This window comes from Catharus ustulatus, chromosome 1 (assembly GCF_009819885.2).
Source record: "Catharus ustulatus isolate bCatUst1 chromosome 1, bCatUst1.pri.v2, whole genome shotgun sequence".
NCBI classification, from domain to species: Eukaryota; Metazoa; Chordata; class Aves; order Passeriformes; family Turdidae; genus Catharus; species Catharus ustulatus.
The window spans coordinates 113,049,072-113,073,130 of record NC_046221.1 but is presented as its reverse complement, the minus strand read 5'-3'; the positions used below and the strand labels follow the sequence as shown (position 1 = coordinate 113,073,130).

At 42.3% G+C, this 24,059-nt stretch overlaps 1 protein-coding gene across 1 annotated transcript; it reads right to left on the bottom strand.

Annotated features, from left to right (window-relative positions):
* Nucleotides 1-880: 880 nt before the first annotated feature.
* Nucleotides 881-19,374, bottom strand: LOC117008991. Its single transcript, XM_033083141.1, has 6 exons — nucleotides 19,256-19,374; nucleotides 13,750-14,022; nucleotides 11,698-11,776; nucleotides 7,192-7,296; nucleotides 2,663-2,790; nucleotides 881-1,379 (listed from the first exon to the last, which is right to left on the bottom strand). Exons 2-6 carry the CDS (start codon nucleotides 13,894-13,896, stop codon nucleotides 1,164-1,166), a joined length of 675 nt encoding a protein of 224 aa, XP_032939032.1. The 5' UTR covers nucleotides 13,897-14,022; nucleotides 19,256-19,374; the 3' UTR covers nucleotides 881-1,163.
* Nucleotides 19,375-24,059: the final 4,685 nt, after the last annotated feature.

Sequence of the window (24,059 nt, the reverse complement as noted above, 5' to 3'; positions counted from 1 at the left end):
ATCTGATGTAGCAGCCTTTGAACTCAGCAGCCTGAGTGTGGAAGTTCAGGGTGTGTGGCTATTTGTTCAGGTGGATACCACTGACACTTGGGGGTCATATTTTTCAGATTTTCTTTCCTATCATAACACTAAGAGATTTCTTTTTAAAACAAGAAAAAATAAAGCTGACACCAAGAGAGAGCAAAGAGGACAATCTGTCTTTTCTAATCCTTGCAGGAGCTTTTGTGTTTAAATCATGCAACATGGTTGTCTCAGAATCTTCAAGAAGAGGTTTGAGTATCAATAGTCACTAGTAAGTGTACCCCTACTAGGTAAATTGAAGCAGATTTCTGCTTTTCCTTTCTGAAAAAAAATATGTTTCATAAGGCTCCAAATATTACTTGAAGTGCATTAAGTACTAGCATGCTTACACATAAAGGTAAAAAAGCAACAACAACAACACAGACTAGCTTACACTTTTTCATAATTTTATTTCTATAGTGAAATTTACCTTCCCACATGGAAAAATAAAGCAAATACTAATATAGCTCCCTAAATATACTTTTCATAATGACCTTATAATAAGCAAAGCTGGTGGCCTCACATGTTATATAGTTCTATTAAAACATAAGTGCCTGCTTATTAACTTCCCCTACCCAGACATTTTTGCTGAAGTTCTCGATACCAGGTGTCTACCCAAGCTGACTGGTTTTAAAAATCTCTTTTGTCAATTTTTTTCAGCTATTTCCCAACCTAGTTTAGACAACCAGCAAGGGTATTGTTCTTCCCAAATTTAAAATTCTGGTAGTCTTAAGCTCTTTCATGATCATAGTGCTGTCCCAGCAAGGCACCAGCAGCCTGGCTCAGTGATAGTGGTTCTCATGAGTCCTTTGTTTTGCTGTCTCATTGAAAATATCAGAACACTGAGAGCTGTTGAGGACCCTAATAATGGCAGTCCTTTAAATAAATCCTGTGCTTTGTATGGTACATGCATAATACTTACTCTCCTACTCACACACCTTATATAAAAGAGTTATATGTATTCAGATGCACAGATGCACATGAGTTGTTCTGAAAGTTCAGGTTCTTCGTGCCTCAAATTCAGGACTTGAAATTCTTGAATACTTTGGATCTTTATTTCTGTGGGCCTTAGTTCACTATTCATAGAGATGACAGTCTTTATTTTATATCAGTGTTGTGAAATTATTCTTCCTTACTCTTTGAGGAAGTTCTACATCCAGTTCTACAGTGAGGTGTACCATAAACATGTCCACAAAGAGATGAGGAATTCTGTCTTCTGAGCAAGATTTGAATGTTGTGAAATACATAAAACACATGACCACATACCAAACAGCTGAAAGACAACATTGGATAGTTGTTCTCTCTTTCAGATATTGAGTCTGCAAAGATCCAATGAAAGAAATGGAATTTGATCAGGTAACAAAGAATCTTATTTAAACATGGCATTCATTCAAGGACAGTCTGACTTCTGGGTTTGAGATCTTAATACATGCTTGCTTATGCATCTTCTTTTTTTTATCTTGCATTCTATAACATTCTTTTAATTTTGCTTGCATGATACAACCTGAAGGGTGAAAGGATCGCTTTGGCAAGCAAACACTGCCATTCGTCTGTACAGTAGAATTAATTTCATTTGTGTCTGCTGAAAACAAAGCATGGTGAATATACTTCTTTTAAAGTGTGTCAGTGAAAAATGACATTTAACGTAGAAAATATCTTCAATTTAAAAGAAAAAAAGTAGTGAATAAGGGAAGAAATGAACAAAAGAAACAGTATGCCCAAGAAAGTACTAATTTAGACTAGCAGAGAGCTGAGAAGAGCTATTGAACAATTTCATTATCACATCCTTTTCAAAGAAGGAAGGCTCCTGCTTTCCTATTTCACGATAATTGGATGAAGAAATGTGGGTGGGAGCACAATTCATTGCAGAATTTGATGAATTATTTACTAATTAAGGAGAGAAACAGGATAGTATAAGCTATATTACTTTGATATGAATGTTCCTTTTATTATATTATTTATACACATGCAGTTGTTGCTTTTATTAACTAAGAGGTTAATCACTTGAATGGGATGCTTTGCATTCTTTACAATTACATACACCAGCAAATTGGCTAATTTTATGTGAAAAAAATAACCTAGCAATTTTTCTAGTACTTATCTGTATGGTGCAGTTTAATAACATTTTTGCACTGTGTAAAATGAATAAACCAGCTGGTCCTGTGTTTTGGCAGCAGCACTGCACATTGCACCATGGCACTGACGGGCTCAGGAGCCCTGGTCGGGCTCAGGCGCACTGCAGAGGTGATGACACACAACTCCCCCAGGCTGCAAGATGAACCTGATGACGTCCTGTGCATCCAGACATCCTGTTGATGGGGCAGGCTTGAGAATGACTTCAAAGGTGACTGCCTCATTTTTTTCTGCAGCTGGGAGAGCCATTTTCTTCTAGGGATGTTGTTTCTGTAGCAAACCAATCTCTGTCTAGACTGGCGAAATTAAAACTGCCCCGGTCTATGTGCTACACCCTGATAGTGCAGAGGATGCAGAGAACCCCTCCTGAACTGAGCCCTTCAGCTTCTGGGGCTGAAGGACTCATGCCTGGTGCTGCATGCAAAGCCCTGGTGCCACTGAATTGCCCATGAGCCTTTCCCCACTGTACCTTCAGCCAGACTGACACTGACGAGCCCCTTGATGGTAATTCCTCTCTGCTGCTGCTCCACAGAAAGCACATCCAGGGCTTTGTGAACTGGTGCTGTTCAGATACGACCCAAATAATGGAAAATGTGCCTGAAGGAAAAGGATTTTTCATCTGGACATCTTTTCATATCTAGATCACCTCACCAGAACACCAGAGCCCACACTGTAGCTGTCCATACCACTTAATTTTTATTTTTTTTTACACTCATATAGATTGTTTTAAAAAAACCCCAAACATATGGTCTCCAGACAGAAACACCTACCCCTATTTAAAATACATAAAAATATGAAAGAATCTCTGTTCAGATTCCACATTTACATGCCGCACCCTTTCTTCCCGATGCATATAAAGACATTGATATGTTAACATCATTTGTTAGTCATTAGAAAAGTAAGTAAAAGTACATGGTTTGGGTTGATGATGTAATAAATTATTTAATGATTTTCACTGATTCAATGAAAAAGTATATCTTATTGTTCACTAGAGATGGGGGATGGGAAGTTAATATACATTTTGCTTTAGATATGAAGCATTTTGGGAGCATTAATGGATTTTTTTTTCCAATTGTAACCACATGGGGTTTTATTAAATTTTAAAATGAAAAAAAATGCAGATGGGGCAGCTCAGCCATCCAGCTCACTTTTCACATCTTCATAACACACCACAGTGCAGCCAAACCAAGCACTCATGACTGCAGCCCTGGGAAGGTCTGGGAAAGCCTGAGCCCTACAGTGAAGGAGTCTATTCTCCACTGCCAGGAATAGACATTTTTTTTCCATTTATCAAACTCTTCTCTCTGCAAAGAGCACAGGAACACTCTGACTCTTGTGGTTGTTCTGTTGCAAGCATCCTTCTTTTACCATGCATTACTGGGACACAGCTGAACATGACCCAGGTGTCCTCAACTGCTGAATCCAGGAGAAAAAAATATTCTTAACTTGTCCAAGATGACTGAACTTCCCCACCAATTGGCAGCTGTATTCCAAAGAAGACATGAGTCAAGCATAAGTATCCAACATACCCAGAAGGAAATTAAAGGGTGAGGAAATAATAATGATAGTAGGAGAGAAGCACAGTCTGTGCTCTCCAGTTGTCCATGGAAGAAAGCATCCTTATAGCAGAAGAGTATGACTGAACTTCAAATCATTATCAGGTTTGGCAGATAAAATTCACTTTCAGAATCAAATTTGGAATAATATTTTCATTTGAAAATAGTTATTCCAAATAGGCAAACAAAACACACACATAAATATAAAAAATAAAAAAATTCTTATGGAACAATAGTGGAAAACCTTCAATTTAATAATGTCAAAATATGCTAAGGAAAAGCCTAAGCATAATGACTATACCAGCCACCTATTTCATGGAGCTGCGGATGTGTAATTAAAAGAAGTTTTCCAAGTGAATTTTCTTTTACCTTATTGAAGTGCTTCATTTCAGGAAGATTAAATGAAAAACTCCATCAACACTGACATCTTTCTCTTAAACATTTATTAATCAACAAATCTGTCTCATTTTTTTAATGGAAAATCCATCAATCAAATCTTTTCTACTTGCCCCTACCTTTCTATTGTTGTAAAAATCAATCTCCCATTCTGGGCTGGGAAGCAGCCTTTAGGTGTGGAGGTGCACAAAGGGCTGTGGGGGGCACAGGGACCCTCAGGAATGGGCACCATCGAGCCTGAGAATCAGGGAGGTCTCATCCCCTCAGGCACCACTGCTGATGTTGAGCACAAAGCTGGGCTGGGGGCAGCAGCAGGCTGACCTTTCCTTCCTGGAGCCTCAGCATGTGGTATCACAGCACAGAGGCTGGAACTGGGGAGAAGGAATATGCTCATTCCAGGACTGCCCCCTCCAGATAGGCACAGATTCTCCGAACACACCAGTCCAACCACATAACTGTGGATTTGAGGGCTTGTTGGATTCAAGGCATCCAGTCACATCCTGAACCTGTGAAGAAGCTCAGTAGGGCTGAGCAGGGCTGCTGACTTGTAGCAAAGGCAGACAAAAAGAACCCAGTAGTAGTGATATCTCAGCTTGAAGGAATATGCTGAACCAGCTTTGCACTTAAATTTTGCCTCATCTTGAACAGAGGAGAGGAAAATAACTCGATGGTATGTGGGGCTCAAATATCAGGAAAACCAAGAAATCACAGTTTTCCACACACACTTTGATGTAATCTCATGTTTTTCCTTGTCTTTCCCAGCTTTAAGAGTCTTGCTTTTGCTTGGGTACTGTGTGAAAGCTGCACTGGTCAAGTGAAGCCATTGTGACACTTCAATACGGCTGGGCTAACTGGATCTGCACTTTTAAAATGAAAATTTAATAACAGTCCAGATGGTTATAATTAAAGAAAAATCCATTTACATCTTAAAATGCACACGTTTTATTGAAACCAGGCTACATAAACACATCTGGAACACAGCTTTAGATGAAAAGCATATGCAGGGTCTGATTCTGTCATTGTTTATGCTGGAGTAAGTAAAAATTTACACCATCAAATTCAGTTGACAGGTGTAAGGCCAATGAGAGATCAGAATCTGATCTTGGGCCTTTCATTTCAGCAAACAGAACACTGCCAAGTTTCACTTCAATCTTGCAGCTTGGAAGAGAGGGGAACCAAAAGTTTATAGCCCACATGAAGGATTATTGTATTATGAATAACTGAAGTTTATAGAAAAATCATTTCCAATGGTTAGACCTATGGTTCCATTCTCCCCAAAAGCAGACAGAAGAGCAAGCAGTAACTTCTCAGTTTTAGTAGGTTGTTTTCAATTGAGAGGACTGTACTCTAAGCAATTTCCAGCATGCACTGCTACAATTAGTCCATCTTCCATTCTACCTTGCTGAATTTAAAATAAATACAACTGCAAATAATTGTGTCATATTTAATAAGTGGACTCTCCATTTTTTCATGGGCTTACCTTCTGTTTCAGGAGTGCTCCACCCACAGATAAAGGATATGTAGAGCTAAAATTCCTGAAGTCCTGAGTACAGTAATTTAACGACCATAAGGCGCACCGGACTATAAGGCGCACATTTTTTTTGCCGTGAAGATCCATGCCACGCGCAACAAAGTAACAAATTAGTAACAGAAACCCGTGATCGTGGAGTTTACTGGCAGGGGCTCAATTTGGAAACATTTTTCACAGATCGGCGTAGGCTTTCAAAGGCAGCCCCAGGTGCCCTCCCCGTGCAGTGGGCCCTGGCACTCCCACCCGCCCCTGGTGCCGGCTGACGCAGCTCGGTGCAGCCGCGGGGCTGCCTCCCCCTTGTGGCTCCGTTCTGCCATGGTGCTGTTCCCCCTCGGGGCTCCGCGGAGCTGCTGTGCCATTCCCTCGCTCGGCTCAGCGCTCCTGCCGGGCCACCTGTCCCTCACTGGGCTTGGCGCCGCTGCCATGCCGCCCGTCCCTCGCTCGGCTTGGTGCTCCTGCCACGCCGTTCCCACTCGCGGCTCCATTGTGCCGCCATGCTGTTCCCCTTCGCAGCTCCGCGGAGCAGCCCTGCCGCTCGCCCCTCGCTCAGCTCGCAGTGCGGCCGCCCTGCCGCCCATCCCTCGCTCGGCTCGGCAGCCCAGCCGTCCTGCCGCCCGTCCCTTGCTTGGCTCAGCGCATTGCGGTCCCACCTGCCCCTATCGGCTGTGGCCCCGCTGGCCCCAGCACCGTGGCCCCACTGTCCCCTATTGGCTGCAGCCCCAGTGGCCCCTATTGGCTGTGGCCCCGCTGGCCGCGGCACCGTGGCCCCACTGGCCCCTATTGGCTGTGGCCCCTCGGCTCAGGCCGCCGCGTACAACAAAGTAACGAAGTAGCAACGCTTCCCTGCCTGCGCTGCTCCCGGTGCCTGGGGCCACCCAGGGCTGCCCCTCACCTCCCTACCCGTGCTGCTCCCTGTGCCTGGGGCCGCCCCCTGCCTTCCTGCCCGCGCTGCTCCCGGTGCCTGGGGCTGCTCCCTGCTGCCCCCCCATCGCGACTCGGTGCTCCCGCGGTGCCGCCCCACCTTGTGGCTCTCACTTCCGGGGTGGCAAATGTCGCAACTTTGTACATCATATAAGGCGCACCTGACTATAAGGCACACTTCTGGGTTCAGGGAAAAATTTTAGTCAAAAGGGTGTGCCTTATAGTCGTGAAATTACTGTACTTGCAACATGTTCTGAAATAAACAGGTAATACAATCTTTCGCCTCTGCTCAGAACAGGACCTCAGCAGTAGCACCCAAACCACACAGGTGGGTTCACTCACTTGGAATTGCACGTATCTTGGGATTAAATGTATTCCCTTCCTAGCAAAATTTCTAAAAAAGTCAACCAACACATTATGGCAGGATGTTAAACGTGCAATGTATTGCATTATGGGACACAAAGCACATTCAAGATAAATACAGTCCTTCATATTTTTATCATATATATGTTCCACCACATGCATCCAGCAGGGCAGTAAATTAAAAACACTTCACTGAGATAATGGTAGATAATTTATTCTGGTTTCACATACTGCTTTTAGCTTCCAGACATGAGAGGAATGACTCTCCCTTTGCAGCCAACCTTATCTCTTTTCCAGTGGGATTTGCTTCTTTATTGATCAGCAAAGGCTCAGGATCTATAAGATACCAGATTTTTAATTTCATAAGTAAGTAAAAATTAAAACCTTGTAATTCTGGGCTATGTGCTTTCATGTGCATGTGTATGTTATGGTTCTGAGACAGGCTTACTCTGCATCATGTTGCGACCAAGAGGATGAACTTGTGTACCTGCACATTTCCTTTAATCCACCATTATATATACTACATATGTATAACAGTAATATATATATATATATAAATAATACTGTAATTTCTGGGGTAGAATGTGGCCATCAGCTAAGAAAATACAGTACGTTATATTAAAAGCCAGAGGTGAATTTTAGGCTTGAAGGAATTTAGTTACTCAGAATAGAATTTGGTCCTGAGATGAAAGCTACCATCTTCACCTTTTGAAGCATGCCATGGGATCCTTAATGACCACAGATGGTCAAGGCCTCAGTTTTATGTCTCATCATAGAGAGACAGAGCAGCCTTTTATAGATCTAGATGCAACTAACTGCTGGCAAAAGCTGAAACTTTTACATTTAATGAAGCTGAGGATCTAAGTGCAAATAGCAACTATTGAACTTGTTATGGACAAACCCAGAGTCTGATTAAGTCCATGGAGCATTCACTCAAAAACAAGCAGCCCATTGTGGTTTACATGTCAACTCTCCTTCACTGTTAAAGAAATCACTGAGTTCTCTGTGGTCTGTGGACACAAAAAAGGTATCTACTCTGTGTACCAGGACCAAAGACTGTGCTTCCAGTGAAGCCTCAGAGCTGTGCTGGGAAGGAACTCTCATGGGACTGAGTATCTCATCTGGATACTCACCTGAGAGAAAACATTGCTCAAAACAAGACATTTGGCTTTTGCAATGCAATTACCTTGATATTCTCATTAACACAGCAGAGGCTGCTCTAGGGGCCTTGTGGGATGAGAGGCATAGCCTGGAAGCTCCAAGTGACAGACGATTTTTGAGAGCCCCTGTGCCAAAGGAGGAGTGTTTCCCCAAGGATTTGTGAATTACCTTTCAAGTTACCACGATAAGGTGTGTTATTTTAAAGAGCTTTAGAGGGCAAGACTGTATGGCAAGTCTGACAAAGCATACAAATAATCCAGGGGAATAAATAAGGTTGTATTCTCCAGGCTTATTTGTCCTAAAAAAGCCCAAACATTGGCATCCAACTTTGGGATTTTTTGGGGCTATAATTCAGGGCATTAGTTTGGTTTAATTAACATGGCTTCTTCTGAATTGGGCCTGGCTGTGTTGAATTCAGACCCCCTAAACTTGTTCAGCTTGCAGGCCACTCTACAGCTTTCTGATGTTTTTGTGCTTTGCAGTCATTTTCTGCTGCTCCGCTGCCAAGCCTCACAATTAACTGGAATGTACAAACATTTCTCCTGGGTTTGACGGGAGCAGAGACCTGTCTGTGTGCTGAAGGTCATGTGAGAAGTTTCGGCAGGGTGCACTGTCTGAAGCGACAGCCTCTTGACATCCCCCTTGCAACCCAGTGTGCTCATTCTAGATGTTTTTTGACCATAGTTTGGCTGCTCTCAGTGTTTATTTTGGAGCTGGAAACTATACCCAAAAGGAGAGCGGTGTTTTTACTGCCCAGTGGGAGGCTGAGCCTGCGAATCGGATCTGATCTGACTCACCACTGTAGGAGAGAAAACAAGCACATCCTGAGCCTCGATCCAAGTGTGGAGTCCTTACCTAAACCCCCAGCCCCAGGGAACTCCAAGAGCTGGAGTTTGGCAATCCTTGAGTCTCTGAAGCATTATCCAGAGACTTCTTCTCATGCAGTCACATTTTCAGCGAGGAAGCTTCCTATAGCAATAGGGGATGATAAGGATTACTGTGATTTTGCATAATTCTATGTAGTTTGAAGTAAGTTGGTTTGTTTTTTCTTTTCTGAACCCACCATGTTCCCTTTCTTGTTTATTGAGTTTATAATCTTTTTAAATTTTCCTAACACATGAAAGCATCTATTGAAAGATGTAAGGTGTATGATGACTGATCTTGCTAGGAATCATTCACATCTAAGTCAGACCTGCAACAGAGCAGAATAGCTCCAGTGGAAGACATTGCTGCTGACTCACAGCAAAAGAGCCACTCAGGGCTGTGCATCTTGGCTGTCAGACCCTGAGGGGCTGGGGGTGTGGTTAGATTAGAAAATCTCAGTCTTAACTTCTGTCTATGGCTATTCTTTGTGCCAAAGCAGTTTCAAACCTACATAGGAAAATCACTATAAAATCTATGGTGTATTGTTACTGTTGAGCACAGATAATGTTGACTTTGAAAGCAAAGCCTATTCACTTTTCACCGTTGAGAAAAATGATATTCAGAGACAACTGAAACAGAGCTTAAGTGAAGGTTACATGAAAGCTATGAAGTGGGCTCCAAGGAAAAGTGCTATGTTTTCCCCTCTGTTATGGACAAAGGTGAATGAAAGGAGCAACAAGATTAGCAGGAAGTCATATTTTAAAGCTGTAGACATAAGATAATAACTGGTCTAAAAACAGTCTCAAGTCAGCAGTATTAATAATACGCCAGGTTCCTTAAAAAAATAAGAAAGAGTTGCTAATAATAAAATAAAGGATAATAATTCTCTGTTTTTATTGCAACATTTTGCTCTTCTAAGTATGGAAGCTCAAAAGTTGCATGTCAGCAGACAAGCTCTCCACCTGTAGTTAAAAGGGTAGGCTGGTTCCAAGGTGTGATATGATAGACATGTGTAATAATGTATAATATTGCACAGGGGCTATTTTATCTTTCTAAGAGCCATACTGTACAATACTGAACTAGTTTTGCTAGTCCCTCTGATGGATACAAAGTGCAAAGTTGTATCCATATGGCCCTATGGAAGTATAACATCACATTCTTCTAGCTTATACAAGTTTAATGGCACTGAATTAGCATGGGCTGCCCTTTGGTGCTAATTCTTTTTGCACTCAGGGGGTTAAAGGAGCTTCATACTATCCAGATGTTCAGTGGCTCCTGCAAATGAAAGATTAGCAATTTTTGCAACTGCTGCTCTTTCTTCTGCTCCCTTTTTAAAGCTGGTATTTTCCTTAAGAACTTGCTTAGTATCTGATTCAGAGGAATCTCTTCCCTCAGGTAAATCAATCAATAGGCTGCACAAGAAAAGGAACAAAACGTAGAGGAGGTAGGCCTGAGTTGTATTAATTTGTTTACAGGAATTGCCTTCCAGGGACCAATATATTCATCCCAGAGTTTCATTTTCCTCTGTGAAATAGGAATCAAACACAGCATTATTTCAGGGTATAAAAATAAAATAATAAAAAGCAGCTCAAAGTTCTTCAAAACCCTCTGAATTTTTAGTGCTAGTCAATAAGTGTCCCTATTAATTTTTCAGATGAGACTATAGATAAATGACACCAGTATCAGAAATACAGCTCTTAATTCCCACCTGCCACCAACAAGGCATCCTGGAGAGAAATAGGAAAAGTAGCCAAAATTAATTTCAATAAACAAATACTAGCTTCATATCTTCTAAGCCTGTCTTTTGTATACAGAGGTTTACTGAGGTTCCTGTTGCTGCAAGAGCTGTTCAAGCATGGAATAAGTAGAGCTCCAATGAGACAAAACCTTCTGCCTCAGCTGGCATTTTAAAACTTGTTTTCTTGCTGCAGCTCAGTGAGATTTTTTTCTAACCTTAACAGAATTCCTAGATTTCACATCTTGCTCTAATATGTTCTTTTCCAGTGCTCCAGTTATGGTACAGGAAGCAATGAATTGTCTGAGGCAGAAAGCGATGTCGGATGTGTGTTACTAGCGCTGTGACTGTGCTCTGTGAAACTTCCCTAATGAAGACATGCACCAGGCTGCTCTTGGTGCTCTTCCTCTGCCAGACATGCACTGGGAACAAGCTCTTTCTCATGTAGCTCCACCAGCTTCCATTCAAAGAAAACTAGGTGGAGATGGTAGCATCTTGTATCAGTTAAGCCGACTTGGGGATAGGCTGCTAAGTAGTTATTTGCAGAAAGTATTGGCATAAACTTATGACTACTTGAATTAATTTCTTTAATTTAATTTACTAGGCACTGGTGTGTTTGTTTGGTGTTGATTCTCAGCACCCTGAGTGCACTTCCAGCCCTTCCATACTCAGCCACCCCCAGGGCCACCCCTGGGCATGATCCATGAGGATCCTAGATATCATAATCCCCCAGTCTACAAGGGGCAGAGAACAGTTTGGGAGCACTGAGTAGGATAAAAGGAAAGAGGCATTTTGAGGGAAAGGGTTCTTCCACAGCAGAGAACTCAGTTATGGACTTGCAATGATTCCAGCGTGGCCCATCAGAGACGCACCGCTGCAGCCTGAGACACAGACAGGTTGTAAATGGATCAGCACTAGCATGGACCTTAAGCAGGCTGGGGCATGGTGCTCATGAACCAGGTCACACACACACTTACCCAGCATTGCTCCACGAGCAGAGGTTATTGGCAGGGAGACAGCTGTGCTGTGAGGACTCAGAGCTACAGAGAAGAGTAGCTGCAGAACAAGGGAAAGAGCGGGGAGAAAGAAAAGCAGGGGGAAAATAAATACAAAAAAACAAGGATCTTCAATCAATTTCACCAGTGTGAGGATCTCAAGGGATGGAAGAGCTGACTCTCTAGGACTTCTCCTGAACTCTTGTTCCCTCCAAAACATCTTTTCTATGTTAGTGGCTAGCTATGCTCATATATTTTTAAGAGATCCACAGAATTTTATTGTGATGTGCTCTGTTTAGCAGCAATATTTATCACATGTCAGATTGAGGATCAGCCATGGTCCAGCAGCAGACACTTGACCCTTGTAAGCAAAGGTTTGATTTTAAGTCTATATTCCCATTCAACAAAAGTAACTTCTCGGCAAGAGGAGGGCTAACCCTTAGTATATTACCTTCTTCTAACATGACAGATCCTGAAAGCTGCTTTTGTAAACCTCCGGCTTTGGGAAGGTGTAGGGAGCTCTGATGACTGGTTAAGAGTCTTTTACCATTCCAGCACAAGCAGCACTTTATAGATGCAGCAGGAAAGAGTTACAGCAAAGGGGCAGGGAGCAATGGAGAAAGTTAATGATCAGATCGAAGAATCCCACTCTTGAAAACTAATAGCATTACCTCCGTGTTTGTAAGACCTACAAACTCAATCAGAGCATAGCAAGTGGGAGAGTTCACTACCTGGCACCACAGCCTAATTTGGGAATTGTGCAGAACAGTGATGAGAGGCAGGTATTTGGAGGGCACTGAATCAGCAGCGATGACAAACTCACCACAGAGACTTTGTTAATCTATCAGACCAGAGCTGCTGTTGGCCAAGTAGCTAGATCAAATCCAAAGCCCTGTGGGTTGTCCCCAGTAGAGTGAGAAAATCATGATGATCTACTATTTTGGATATAGTTTTTTTTATTTTACAGAAATACATGAAGCCTTGCTTCCCAGAGCATGGGCAGAGAACCAGACAACAGGAGCCTGTTTCAGTTTTTATGGCTCCTGGCTTCTTCCAGTCAGCATTCAGTCCCCAAACTCCCTCTCCAGGTAGCTGTTTCGTTTCAGGGCCACATTAGTAGTACTCTTGCATCTGTCTTGTTTTACCTCACTGACTCTACCCTCAGTTGCTCTGGTCTTTCTTGCTGTTTCTGGAAGACACTGAATTACAGACCAGTGCATCCACCCATGGTTTGCTCTGCCAGCCTCCAGGGACATAGATTGGTTTATAGCTAATGCAGGGTTTGTGCAAATCCTGCTTACTTTTTGGGTTGGGAAATGATTCCTTTTTACCAGATTCCTGATATGACAAAAGTATGTTTGTGTTTTTCTACAGCCACCTGAGAAGAAGGTGAAAGACTTGTCTCATCACCTGAAATTCAGTCCATCTTGTGAGAATAGTCTAAAAGTCTGCACGTTCACTAGATCATTTGCTTTTGCCAGCTGTCTAACGAAATAAGTCCCTTACCCCATAGGAAAAAGTACTTGAACTTCAAGCCAGTGTCAAGGGATGGCATTATATCCATCCCTACCTTGCAGGCTCCAAACACAAATCAAATATTTGCAAGAGTGAATGTTGTCTCTGAAACACCAGGTACAACATGAGCTCTGTCCCATATAACAAGCCTGTGCAATTCAGGAAATATCTTGGGACAATCAAATTCTACAGGGAACTTGTGGTCGCTGGAAAACATCACAACTTCACCTCTTCCCCACTGCTTCTTTCCTCCTCACAACGGGGAAGCCGTTTTCTCTCTCTGACACTCTCTGCCTTTTTATACCTCCCTTCTGTCACTCAGCTCAGCCATAATCCCACAGCACACTGTGTTCCTCGTGTCTAGTTGGCTTCCTTGAGTCTGGCTGGCCTTGGATCACACTGTCCAAGGCATAAAACAACATTGGTGGACACCTCAGGGCAGGAACAGCATCTCTGTCACATCACAGGAATTACTATAATTTAGGCAATAAAAATGAGAATACCCGTAAGGAAAGTCACCTTGGCTGTCCAGCTCCTTCTCTCCTTGAACTCCAGTGGCTTCTTGGCTGTTGAAATAATGTAGCACAGAAAGCTGGTCTCCCAGGCACTGAGTTTCTTCTGCTGGGCTCTAGCCAGCTGCTCTCTTTGCCTGCTTTCTCTCTTCATTGACAATTTATTGGCTGCCCTACACCTGGTTCTTTTTTCCTCTTAAATGTTCTCTTTCCTGGGCAATCCTTGTACTTGACTCAGCTGGCAGTATATTTCCTCGGTGCTTGAGCAAGAGCGTGTCGGCTGCAAGGGGAGAAAAGAGACGTCCCTCGCTGAACCTGCCACGGCGCCACGGCCGCGCCTGTTAACATCAAAATACGGCGTGCTTGGGAAATGAAACTGCTCTTCCATTCCACTGCTACCTCCTGCTTGTACCTTTATACTTGGTTTATTTGGATCATCTCAGAAGGCTCTGGAGGATGGTCTCAAACATCCCTGACTCCCACCTCACCAATGGCCTCTCCTCGCTCTAGGCTCAGAGCTTAGTTTCCCTATTCCCCCTTCCAGTTGATATGCCCGGTGCCTCCCATGGGTATTCATTTCTATGCTCAGCTTCTGAAAGCATGTTTAAAATCACTTTACATTTAAATTAGCTAAGGGCCTTAATGTTTAGATTATGACTAAAGAGCAAGTGGGTTGTAACTCTTTCCTCTCCTTTGAAATTTAACATCTAGATTAAGGAAGGTTGAAATTTTTCCGTCTCCAGCTCTGCCTTCATCCTTTCTCCCGGCAGGTCCTCATGTCTAGCACCGGTAGGAATAAACAGCCTGTCCGTGCTTGGGACTAATCGGGACTGGCCACAGGATGTCAGTATTACTCCACAAACATACGGAGAGTGAGGTGTTTGTTTACAGAAGGCCAGAGTCTGAGCTTTAGCCGTCTGCCACTCAGATTTCTCCAGCCTGCTCAGCTCTGGATTGGAGCTTGAGGAGCCACATCCCGATGCTCCTCAACAGAGCCACAATCCCATGCAGAATTTGACGAGGTGCATTAAGGCACAACTTGCTTGTGCGTGAGTGTGTGCACACATGAGCTTCAGTTTGTCCTAACTTGGATTTCACCTTGGATATGGGAATCAAATGCCTGAAGTGAGCCAAGAACTGCTTGTTTCGAGCCAAAATCACATTAAGCCTCTGAGTATCAAATGGTTCCCTGTAAAACCTTAAATCAGCCCAGGTCCCCTCCAACTCAGACAAGGCTCATAAAACTTAGAGTAAAATTCAGTTTCAAGTTCATAACAAAACCCAAAGGCAGGTTTCAGGTTTGCATTTGGATTTTGTTCTGAATGTTTGTGTAGCTCTGCTCAATGCAAGGTCACAGGCACTGGGTGAGGGAAGGGCTTTTTAAAGGTTTCCATTCTCCAAAACAGAGATAAACATGTGTCTGTGAGCTGGTGCAACCATGGGGTGAAAACTTAAATGCAGCAGTAGATAGAAATGTCTATTCAGGAGAAGTAAATCTTCATCAGTGGAGACAGAAACCAGGCTAAGTAAAATGGTCAAAAGCAAACCTCCCTATCCTGGGAAGCTATCAATGTGTCAGCATAAAGACTCTTAGTCTTCTCTCCCTCTTACCTCTCCAACACCTTCTCCTTTCTTTCTTATTCCTTGAGATGTATGAGCTGCTGTACCTCAGATCTCATGTCTTGGGGAACTCCCTTCCAGGCCAGTAAATTTTATATTCACGTCTTGCTCACAAAACACCGTAGTTCACAAAAGTGTGTCTTCTGATTACAAAATTACTTTGAGTGGTTGAGTTCTGAGAACTTATTCCATGCTTACACCTCACTACATTGAATGCAATTGGTTTGTGGCTAGTGGTTTTTTTCCCTGGGGAAGCGTTTTATTATTTGCAGAAAAAAACCAAACATATGTATGTACAAATACTACTATCTTCTTAATTTGTGCCTTTTTATTTGCTCCCTTTTTGGTAGCACTGGGCTTAATTTTTACCCTTTGGATAATGAAGTAGCTAAAACACCAGGGGTAGTGATATCCTATTCCTCTATAAAACAGGATTGTTTTTCTCAGTATTGATTCAGGAATGCCTGTTTTGCAGGACTGGTGCCATGAGGCAGCAGGTGACTCATGTGGAAGAGAGACATGTACAGAAGATCATTTTAGATAAACCTGTCTTAAAATATCCTACCAGGGCAGACTGCATGAAGGTTAGGTACATTATTTTGAGAACCAAACTTCACTGGTTTGGCTGTGGTGGTCTAAGATCAATTGGACAAAGACTATTAGAAAAATCTAGAAGAGGATTTCTTTGGTTTCTGTGGAGTAGAAATATAAAAATTTATAAAAGTGGAGAATTTCTACCATGTCAAAGGTGAAGAGTTTCCACCTCTTATTTTGTGTTTGTCTTTTTCTGTAGTCTTAATGCCCTCTTACCAAGTCCCATGGGCTTTAACAATAAACCTAAGGCCTTGTCATTTGCTGTTTAACTTGAAAGACTCTTGATTGGGACTTTGCCTATTTATCTGCTGCTTTTTGCACTGCCTCCTGCCACCAAAAGATAGAAGGAAACATTGTTCAACTAAGACTTCTTTTCCAATTCCAGCTTCCAGCAAAAAAACAATGGGCCAGAAAGGTGACTGCTGCCTCTAGGGAAGAACTGCTACTCCAGTCTGGCAGAATTACAACTGTCCACCTGAATCTGAGTGTAAGCAAGCTTCTGTGTTAATCTCCCTGCTCTCTGTTGCTTTGTGTGTCTGCTTAGGCACAGAAGTTGAGCTATCGAAACAGCTACAGCAGGTGAGAAACCTGGAGCTAGGCTGCTCCAAAGGTACATAGGTAATGACCAAAGGAAGCAGCTGTTGATGCATTTAACAAGGTAGATAAGAGCTTTGTATTTTTCATGTTATTAAGTCTAGGAAAGAATTTGTAACATAGAACTGGCTGCCGTCTGGTTCCATTTGCACTGAAACAGCAGAAGTGGCATTACCTTGCCCTTAGAGCTGGGTAAAAAACTAGCTGGCAAATACCTGTACTGAACTATGTGCTGCCATGGCTGTATTACTAACACCACTGGAGACAGACAGCTTAAAGCCAGCTAGAATATGTCTCACGATCTCTCTTTTCATGTCCTCAGCCTACCTTGCCTTTGCTCCACAGATGATGCAGTGCTACAGGTCCATACAAATGGCTTTGTTTCAGTTCCCCCCACTCCAGTACCAGTTTAGTGCTGACAGCAGGAGGGCTCCACAGCACTCTTTCCAACACTCTCTTCAAGTGATGGCACATCCCTACAGGGAGGCACACAACACGTGCTCATCCCACAGCACACACCCATTATTCTCTGTGCAGATATGGAAGGCTGTGGTGGGCAGCACAAAGACATTTGGCACACAGCCAGCTAACGTTTCCATTGTTTAAGAAAATTAGTTGTAGACATACCTGTGGCTCAGGTAATAGGCAGATCTATGTCTCATTGTTATCAGACAGTAACAAATTATTCTGCAGGCACCATCATGGTGAGTTACATCACCTGGTCAGATCAGAGCACCATCAGTGTAATCCACAAGCCCAGTAGAGCAGGCTGCTCTATTTTTGTGTTTATCTCTCATTCTCTGATGCAAGCACTTCCTGTAACAAGAATGTTCATCTAAGGCACGCGGTCCCCAGGTCTTTATCCATGTCTTGCATTTAATCCCATGTCCCTCGTTACTGAGCTGCAGCTCTCAGAGCAACAAAGACGTGGATGCATCCAACAACATCCAACCCTTTCTGTCCAGCCCCATGGATGATACCACCAACCTAGATCAGACTCAGAAGCCATAATTTTAATGACTTGCTTTTGTTATTCCTATCCACATGACACAAAAAGCTCAGTGTACACCACCATATCAAGATGCTTCTGAGACCTTATTCCTCCAGAGACAAGCATGGCAGTTCAGGTTAGAAATCACTGTGCTAAAACCAGTTGAGTAGAGCAGAGACATAAAGAAAATTAGACTTGCACTCCTGCAGTAGTTGCTGAGCTACACTGGGTACTTTCTGTTGTGCCTTTAGACATGTGCCATGATATTTGAGTTAAACATCTTCTTTCTTCTGTCTATTTTAGACCCCTGTCTGTGTTTTACACCTTCAAACTGCTACTAATCTTCACACAGATACTAATGTACATTTGAATGTTTGTGTCCTAGAGGTCAATAAGGAATAAGGACACCTGCCAAATATGGTACTCTCTGTCCTGTCTCTTTTGGCTTTGGGACAAGCAGAGCTGCTCTGAGGTACCAGAAGAAAGCACAGCAAGGTTTTTTTAAAATCAGGCTGAAAGCACACATGGTTAGAGTGCCTTCAGGTGGCACTTCAGGATGTAAGAGTTGAATTGATTTTCTTTAGTTTAACCATTCAAGTCACAAAATGGTTTAAGTACAATTGTAATAATTTTATTATGTATCCACTAGATGGTAGCCTATCCTTATCCTTGCCATTTATCAATTCCATAAAGACATTCTATACAATGACCAGTGATCCATTCCATCTCAAGAAATCTCATTGTGTATATTCCTACTGTCAAGGAGATACTTGCCCAGTGGAACCCAGCACATGAGCAGGGAAATGCACCTTGTAAGAATTCCTCCTTGTCAGAAATGCATTTGCCCACAGTCCCAGTTCATATCCGGTGCAGGTTTTAGTGACTATTTGGAAGTATCCAAGCAGTTTAAAACTATATGATCCTGGCATCTGCACTTATATTTTTGTTATTATTTCAAATTCAGAGCAGTCATTCACATTGGTCAACAATAGTTTTCCTGCTTACACTGGCATCTAAAATTATGATATTTTCTAATCTTAAGAAAGCTTATCTAGGGCATGATTAGTCTTTTACTAAAGGTCAGACTCTGTACAGAAAACCTAAGAGGTTTTTCTGCATAACATTTTGAAAAGAGGTAATCAATAGTGGGTCAATGTATAAGTCTTCCTCTCAGCCTTCCTGAAAAAAATCAGGATAATAATGAATTTTTGTGCCTCCTAAGCAAAATTAATTTCTTTGATCTATTTTTTCCTAATACATATAAGAAAGGAGAGGGAGAAAGGGAGAAACATACATTATTAAGAAGTACCATCCCTCTTCACAATGGTATCTATGTACCAACAAAGATAAATACAATCACTGAGGACCTTAAAGGAGAATTGAAAACAAAAATTACAGTGTTTTGTGCTGTGTGTGGCACAAACTGGCTGAAATAAAAGCATGCCACGCAGCAGCTTTCTGCCTCTAATCTCTGTCCTCGCAGTGCTGCCAGGTAGGAGGTCGCAGAGAGCAGCAGGTGTTTGACAGACATTTCACTTTAATGACATTATATCAACATGCCACAAAATGTCACAGTTGCCTTTAATTAGCTGCATAAGCATTTTATGCTCATATATATATACATATATACTATATGTATGTATATAAATATATTTGCAGCAATTCCAGCGGCCCCTGTAAGGGACTCCAGATGTGTCTGAAGATCAGTACTCACCAAGGCAGTTGACAGATTCAGACACTGAGGTTGAAGGCATTCAGGTGAAAACCCAGGACAGAAGACATCTCTGAGAGCCAGCATGAGCCCTGACTTCTGTCCAGCATAGAGAGGTGACCATCAACCATTACAGTGTGGCACAGATTGCAGGCTATTCTTAGCCTCAAAAACACACTGACTCAACACAAGGATATTTCCAGTGCTTTTGTGTCATGAACTTCTCAACTAAAACTTCTTAAAAAAATTAAAATTAACACAAGCCTAGTTGGCAGGATTCCTGTGTGCGGATCTGGAAGTACATTTACACCCTAAATTGTTTTTACTCAGCAACTGAAAATGCTTCCCTAGTTTCTGCATCTCATTTGTATGATACGCGGCAGTTAATAGAACACTTAGGAGAGTTATTAAAAATGCTCATTCCATACCATCTTTGCCATTTTTATATTATACAAAGGGGAGTGAAGTGCAGTAATGCAATACTAAAGCCCTTCAGAGTTCTTACTACTGTACTTTTCCTGCTTGGTTCATGTACCAGGAGTTCATATAATGTGGTCTGAAGGAAAAGGAAGGAAATCTCATAAGGAAAGTCTCTTCTGACTTAAATTTGTGCTTGGTCATTCTCTCAAGACCAGGTAGAAAGGAAGCTAACCAGAAGCACAGGTATTTTTCAGCCTATCTTCAATCCATTATCACAGGGGAGCCACCAGCATCACTGAGAAGCTCAGCCTTGGGCAGCCCTGGGTCTGCATTGGAGGTGGCTGGAACTGGCTCTGCCCCACAAGGCAGCAGCTTCTGGTCTCATCTCACAGACACCAATCCTGAAGCTGCCCTGCCACAATAACCTTGCCACACAAATCAAATATATTTACATCTTCAGCACATCAAAGAAACCTCCACATATTTCTACATTTATGGTGGCTCACCCTACCAGACTAAAAAGATGCCTAGTTGCTCTCCTCTGATGTAGGCCTTATAGTTCTTCCTGGGTAATTCACAGTCTGGAGGACTGTGTCCTCCACATCTTACATCCCCGGCAAGCCATATCAAAATCCCAGAAGAAAATAAAATGGAAAAATGCAGCCAATTGCAAAATGTTCTCATCAGTTGTTAAATTTTAAGTGCTAATATCTGACACTAGAAAATGGAAGACTGTGTAGTGTGATCTCAGACATTTTGTACTGGCACAGGAAGAATGCAAACACGCTGATGTTTAAGGAAAAATCCCCAAGCAGCACTGTTGATCATTTAATGCAAAGATCTGCTCAGAATTTAATTGCCATTAAACGAAAAATAGGTGAGCGCTATCCTGATTTTTAAAGAGAGAAAAAGAAAGTAGGGATTACACAGTCCCACAATAAGCATCAATAACGCTCTTGCTGCAGCTACAGCATTTTGTACACCCAGTTTTGGAAAGGATACAGCAGAGGCAGGAAACAAGATGAATAGGAGCCTGATATGGTTTTGATATGAAAGGAACCAAAGAGAATGGGACAGTTTAGTACAGGGAGATGAATAGGAACAGGCAAACTGCTGTACTTAGTGTGTTATAAAGCAGGAAAATGAGATGCTCATAGTTATCACAGACTACATTGAACTATGCTGAAAGGTTGGTAAAAGAAAATACCTTCTGCATACCCTGCAAATAGTCCTGTTGTATCAGATAATATCAATCTTAAGCCCTAGTATGATCCAAAAGAAGATGCTTTGGAAAGTCCAGCTCCTGATCTGAATCTGAATTTTATAGCTAGAATGAACTTGAATGTATCTGTTAAGAAGTATTGGCTTGTCAAAAAGAGAATATATGTGGCAGAAATAAGCATTCACAAATGACATCTGTATTTCATGCTTATCTGCTTCTCTGCACTATACATGAAGGTCATAGTTCCCACTTAACGTGACAACACTTACTGAAGAAGTCTGGAAAGAGAATGCCATTTCAAAGGAAACATTTTCTCTCGACAGTTACAGTAGCTATAGAGCAAAGCATAGTTAAAGACTTACAGTAATTTCATGATTATAAGCCGCACTTCTGGACATCTTGGGTTACAATACAGAGTGTGATAAAAGGTATCTATTCTATCACCATCTGTTGAGGGTGGGGGCAGTGATCCTTATCTCAACGGCAGATATTCTGCTAATGGGTCATCAATTGAAACCAGGCGGGGCATTGTTCTTTATCTTTTCACAACCCTTCCTTCCTCCAGCAAGTCATTTTCTGTTCATGGCCATTGAGTCCCACTGTGTGACTGATAAAATTACTGCATCCCATTGGAAGTTGCTCCAGCCAGGGGGAAGAGCCCAACATTTCTTACCAAGATAAAAACAGAGGTTTTGGGACACTAAGGGAGCCCCTTTCTCCACTGGACTCCAGAGGAAAACCGGATTTCTCCACATCATCACTGGACCTTTAGAGGGAAACTGCACCTTCTGCAGGAGCACTGCTCCAACTGAATCACATCTGTCACTGCAGGAGGACTGCAACCACCATTTAATGGGACTGCTACCAACACCCTGCCTGACAGGGTGTCAGGTTGTACTCTGACTTTGTCAGGGTTTGGAGTTTGTTTCTTTGTAGTACTGTGTTTCTATTTTAATTTCCCTAGTAAAGAACTGTTATTCCTAATTCCCATATCTTTGCCTGAGAGCCCCTTGATTTCAAAATTATAATAATTTGGATGGAGAGGGTTTACATCATTTCAAAGAGAGGCTCCTGCCTTTCTTAGCAGACACTTGTCCTCCAAACTAAAACAGCAACTTTCCATTCTTTGACATATATAAGCTGCACCTGATTATAAGTCTCACTCCAGGTTCAGACCAAAATTTTAGTCAAAGTGGTGCAGCTTATAATCGTGAAATTACTGCCTAAGAAGGGGTCCTTAGGAGTAGAACCTGTTCTTTAAATTTATGTCTTATTGTAGGAAGCTGCAGAAGCGATGGTGGGCACGACGATTGGGACAGACAGAGAGATCTCTAAAGCCAGGTCTTGGAACTTGTGGCTTATTGCAAAGGGCGTGGGTGAAAGGGCCCTGCCTGGAGCTGCCAGCTGCAGCTCGGAGCAGAGCAGTAAGAGAGTGTGGGGTAACAGAAAGATGTAAGAAGGTGGTAAGAGAGAGAGCTCAGAGAGAGAGTTCAGAGGGCTAAGAGTTCTAAGAGAGCAAGGTTCCCATTACAATACAATAAATCTTCTTCTGTGTTGAATATTCTAATTTCCACTAACCAATCTAAACATATACAAATCCTATAGCATTTACATACAGCCTATAAGAATCATTACATTACCATACTGTGTTACACTATAAACCCTAAAAACTACTCTTTGGACCCCTTCTGCCAAGCTAGCAGGGTCTTATCTGACCTTTGGAACTGATTGCAAGCAGAGGGAATTGTTGAGTCAAGAGGGAATTACTTTCAGTTACTTTCAGTTAACTTTTCTAGTCATTTAGTAACTAAAGTTTGGTATCTCAAAGATGGCTTTCATTTCAATCTCGCTTATAGTTTCCATATTCTCAAAATCTTTTGCCAGGCAATCATATTTGTAAGGTTTTCCTGTTTCATCTTTCCCAACATCTTATTTAATCCAAAATACTGTAGAAGGGTCAGCAAGGCCTAAATCCCAGTGCTCATGCCAACCCTGACAAGTAGAAACAGCAGTAGCAGTGCAGCAGCAGCAATGCAGGGTGGACAGCTGCATCCCTGTACTCAGTGGATGCCCATTGATCACACCCAGAAGAACCCACATCAACAAGAATGTTCACCTTTTTAAAACAGAAGCCCAGTCCCCCTTCCTTGTGTGACCTCTCACCCAAATGTTGGTGTGTTAGCAGGACTGCACAGGAGCATCCTCCTAGCAGTGAATCAGCAAAGATGGAATGCAACCAGTGGCTTGGATTAATGATCACCACAGTGGGGCAAAAGCAAATCCCCAGCGCAGACAAGCCCCAGCTGAGATCTACGGGGCATTCAAACTGGGCCAGGATGATTTATTGGTAAGGCAGGTCAGTCAGCTTGAAATTGATTTTGTTTTCTAGTCTCTTAAACACTTCACATTCAGACAGGTGTTAGCTCCATAACCAGAAGGTGAGTTTCATTTAATAAAAATAATTCATTTAATAAAAATAATTTGCAAAATATTTTCCTGCAACACGAAAGCTTGGAAGAAACTAATTTCTATGCTTATCCTTAGATATAGAAACTTTCACCAGTTGTTCATATAATATGAAGGGCAAAAATTCCAGCATCACTGGCAGGAGGATTTTTTAAGGTTGCTTTTGATCCTTGGGGGGGCTAATGATCATTAAATAATGACATATAAACCCAAACCACATTGTGCAGGATAATCTTTCTGCAACCAGGCAGTTACATCCACATAACATAGTGATGTGACTATTGATTACATTATAGGCTAAGCCACAGCTATTTAATTAATTTCTGTTGGGGTCTACTGGGTAATTTGCTGAGGAGTGCTCTGCAGGAAGCACTCTAGCAGCTTCTATGTGTTGGCTTCAGGGCTGATAACTCTGATAGTGACCAGCAGCTGTTCCTCAGGAGACTGGGATGATGTGAGAAAACACAAGACCTCTTCAGGACATCTCATGTCTTGGTGCAATCTGGGTAAGATTTATTCATGGGCCAAATCAAATTGACGGGGTATCTCTGGTTTCAGCACTCACATCTTCTGCCTCCAGTGGTTCCCCACATTCCCTGCTTGTCTGTTACTCCTCACATGGTTATCTCACTTTCTATTCCCACCAAAGTGTGGAAGTGCTACTCCATACAGCACCTTATTATATACATTCCCATGTTA

Excerpts from the sequence above, each read along its gene's own strand:
- LOC117008991 (XM_033083141.1), bottom strand. The coding sequence starts at position 13,896 with ATGAAGAGAGAAAGCAGGCAAAGAGAGCAGCTGGCTAGAGCCCAGCAG. Across the intron at positions 11,777-13,749 it reads GAAGGAGCTGGACAGCCAAG|CTACTCTTCTCTGTAGCTCT; the intron begins GTGACTTTCCTT and ends CTTGTTCTGCAG. Across the intron at positions 1,380-2,662 it reads CAGTGTCAGTCTGGCTGAAG|ACTCAATATCTGAAAGAGAG; the intron begins GTACAGTGGGGA and ends GGATCTTTGCAG.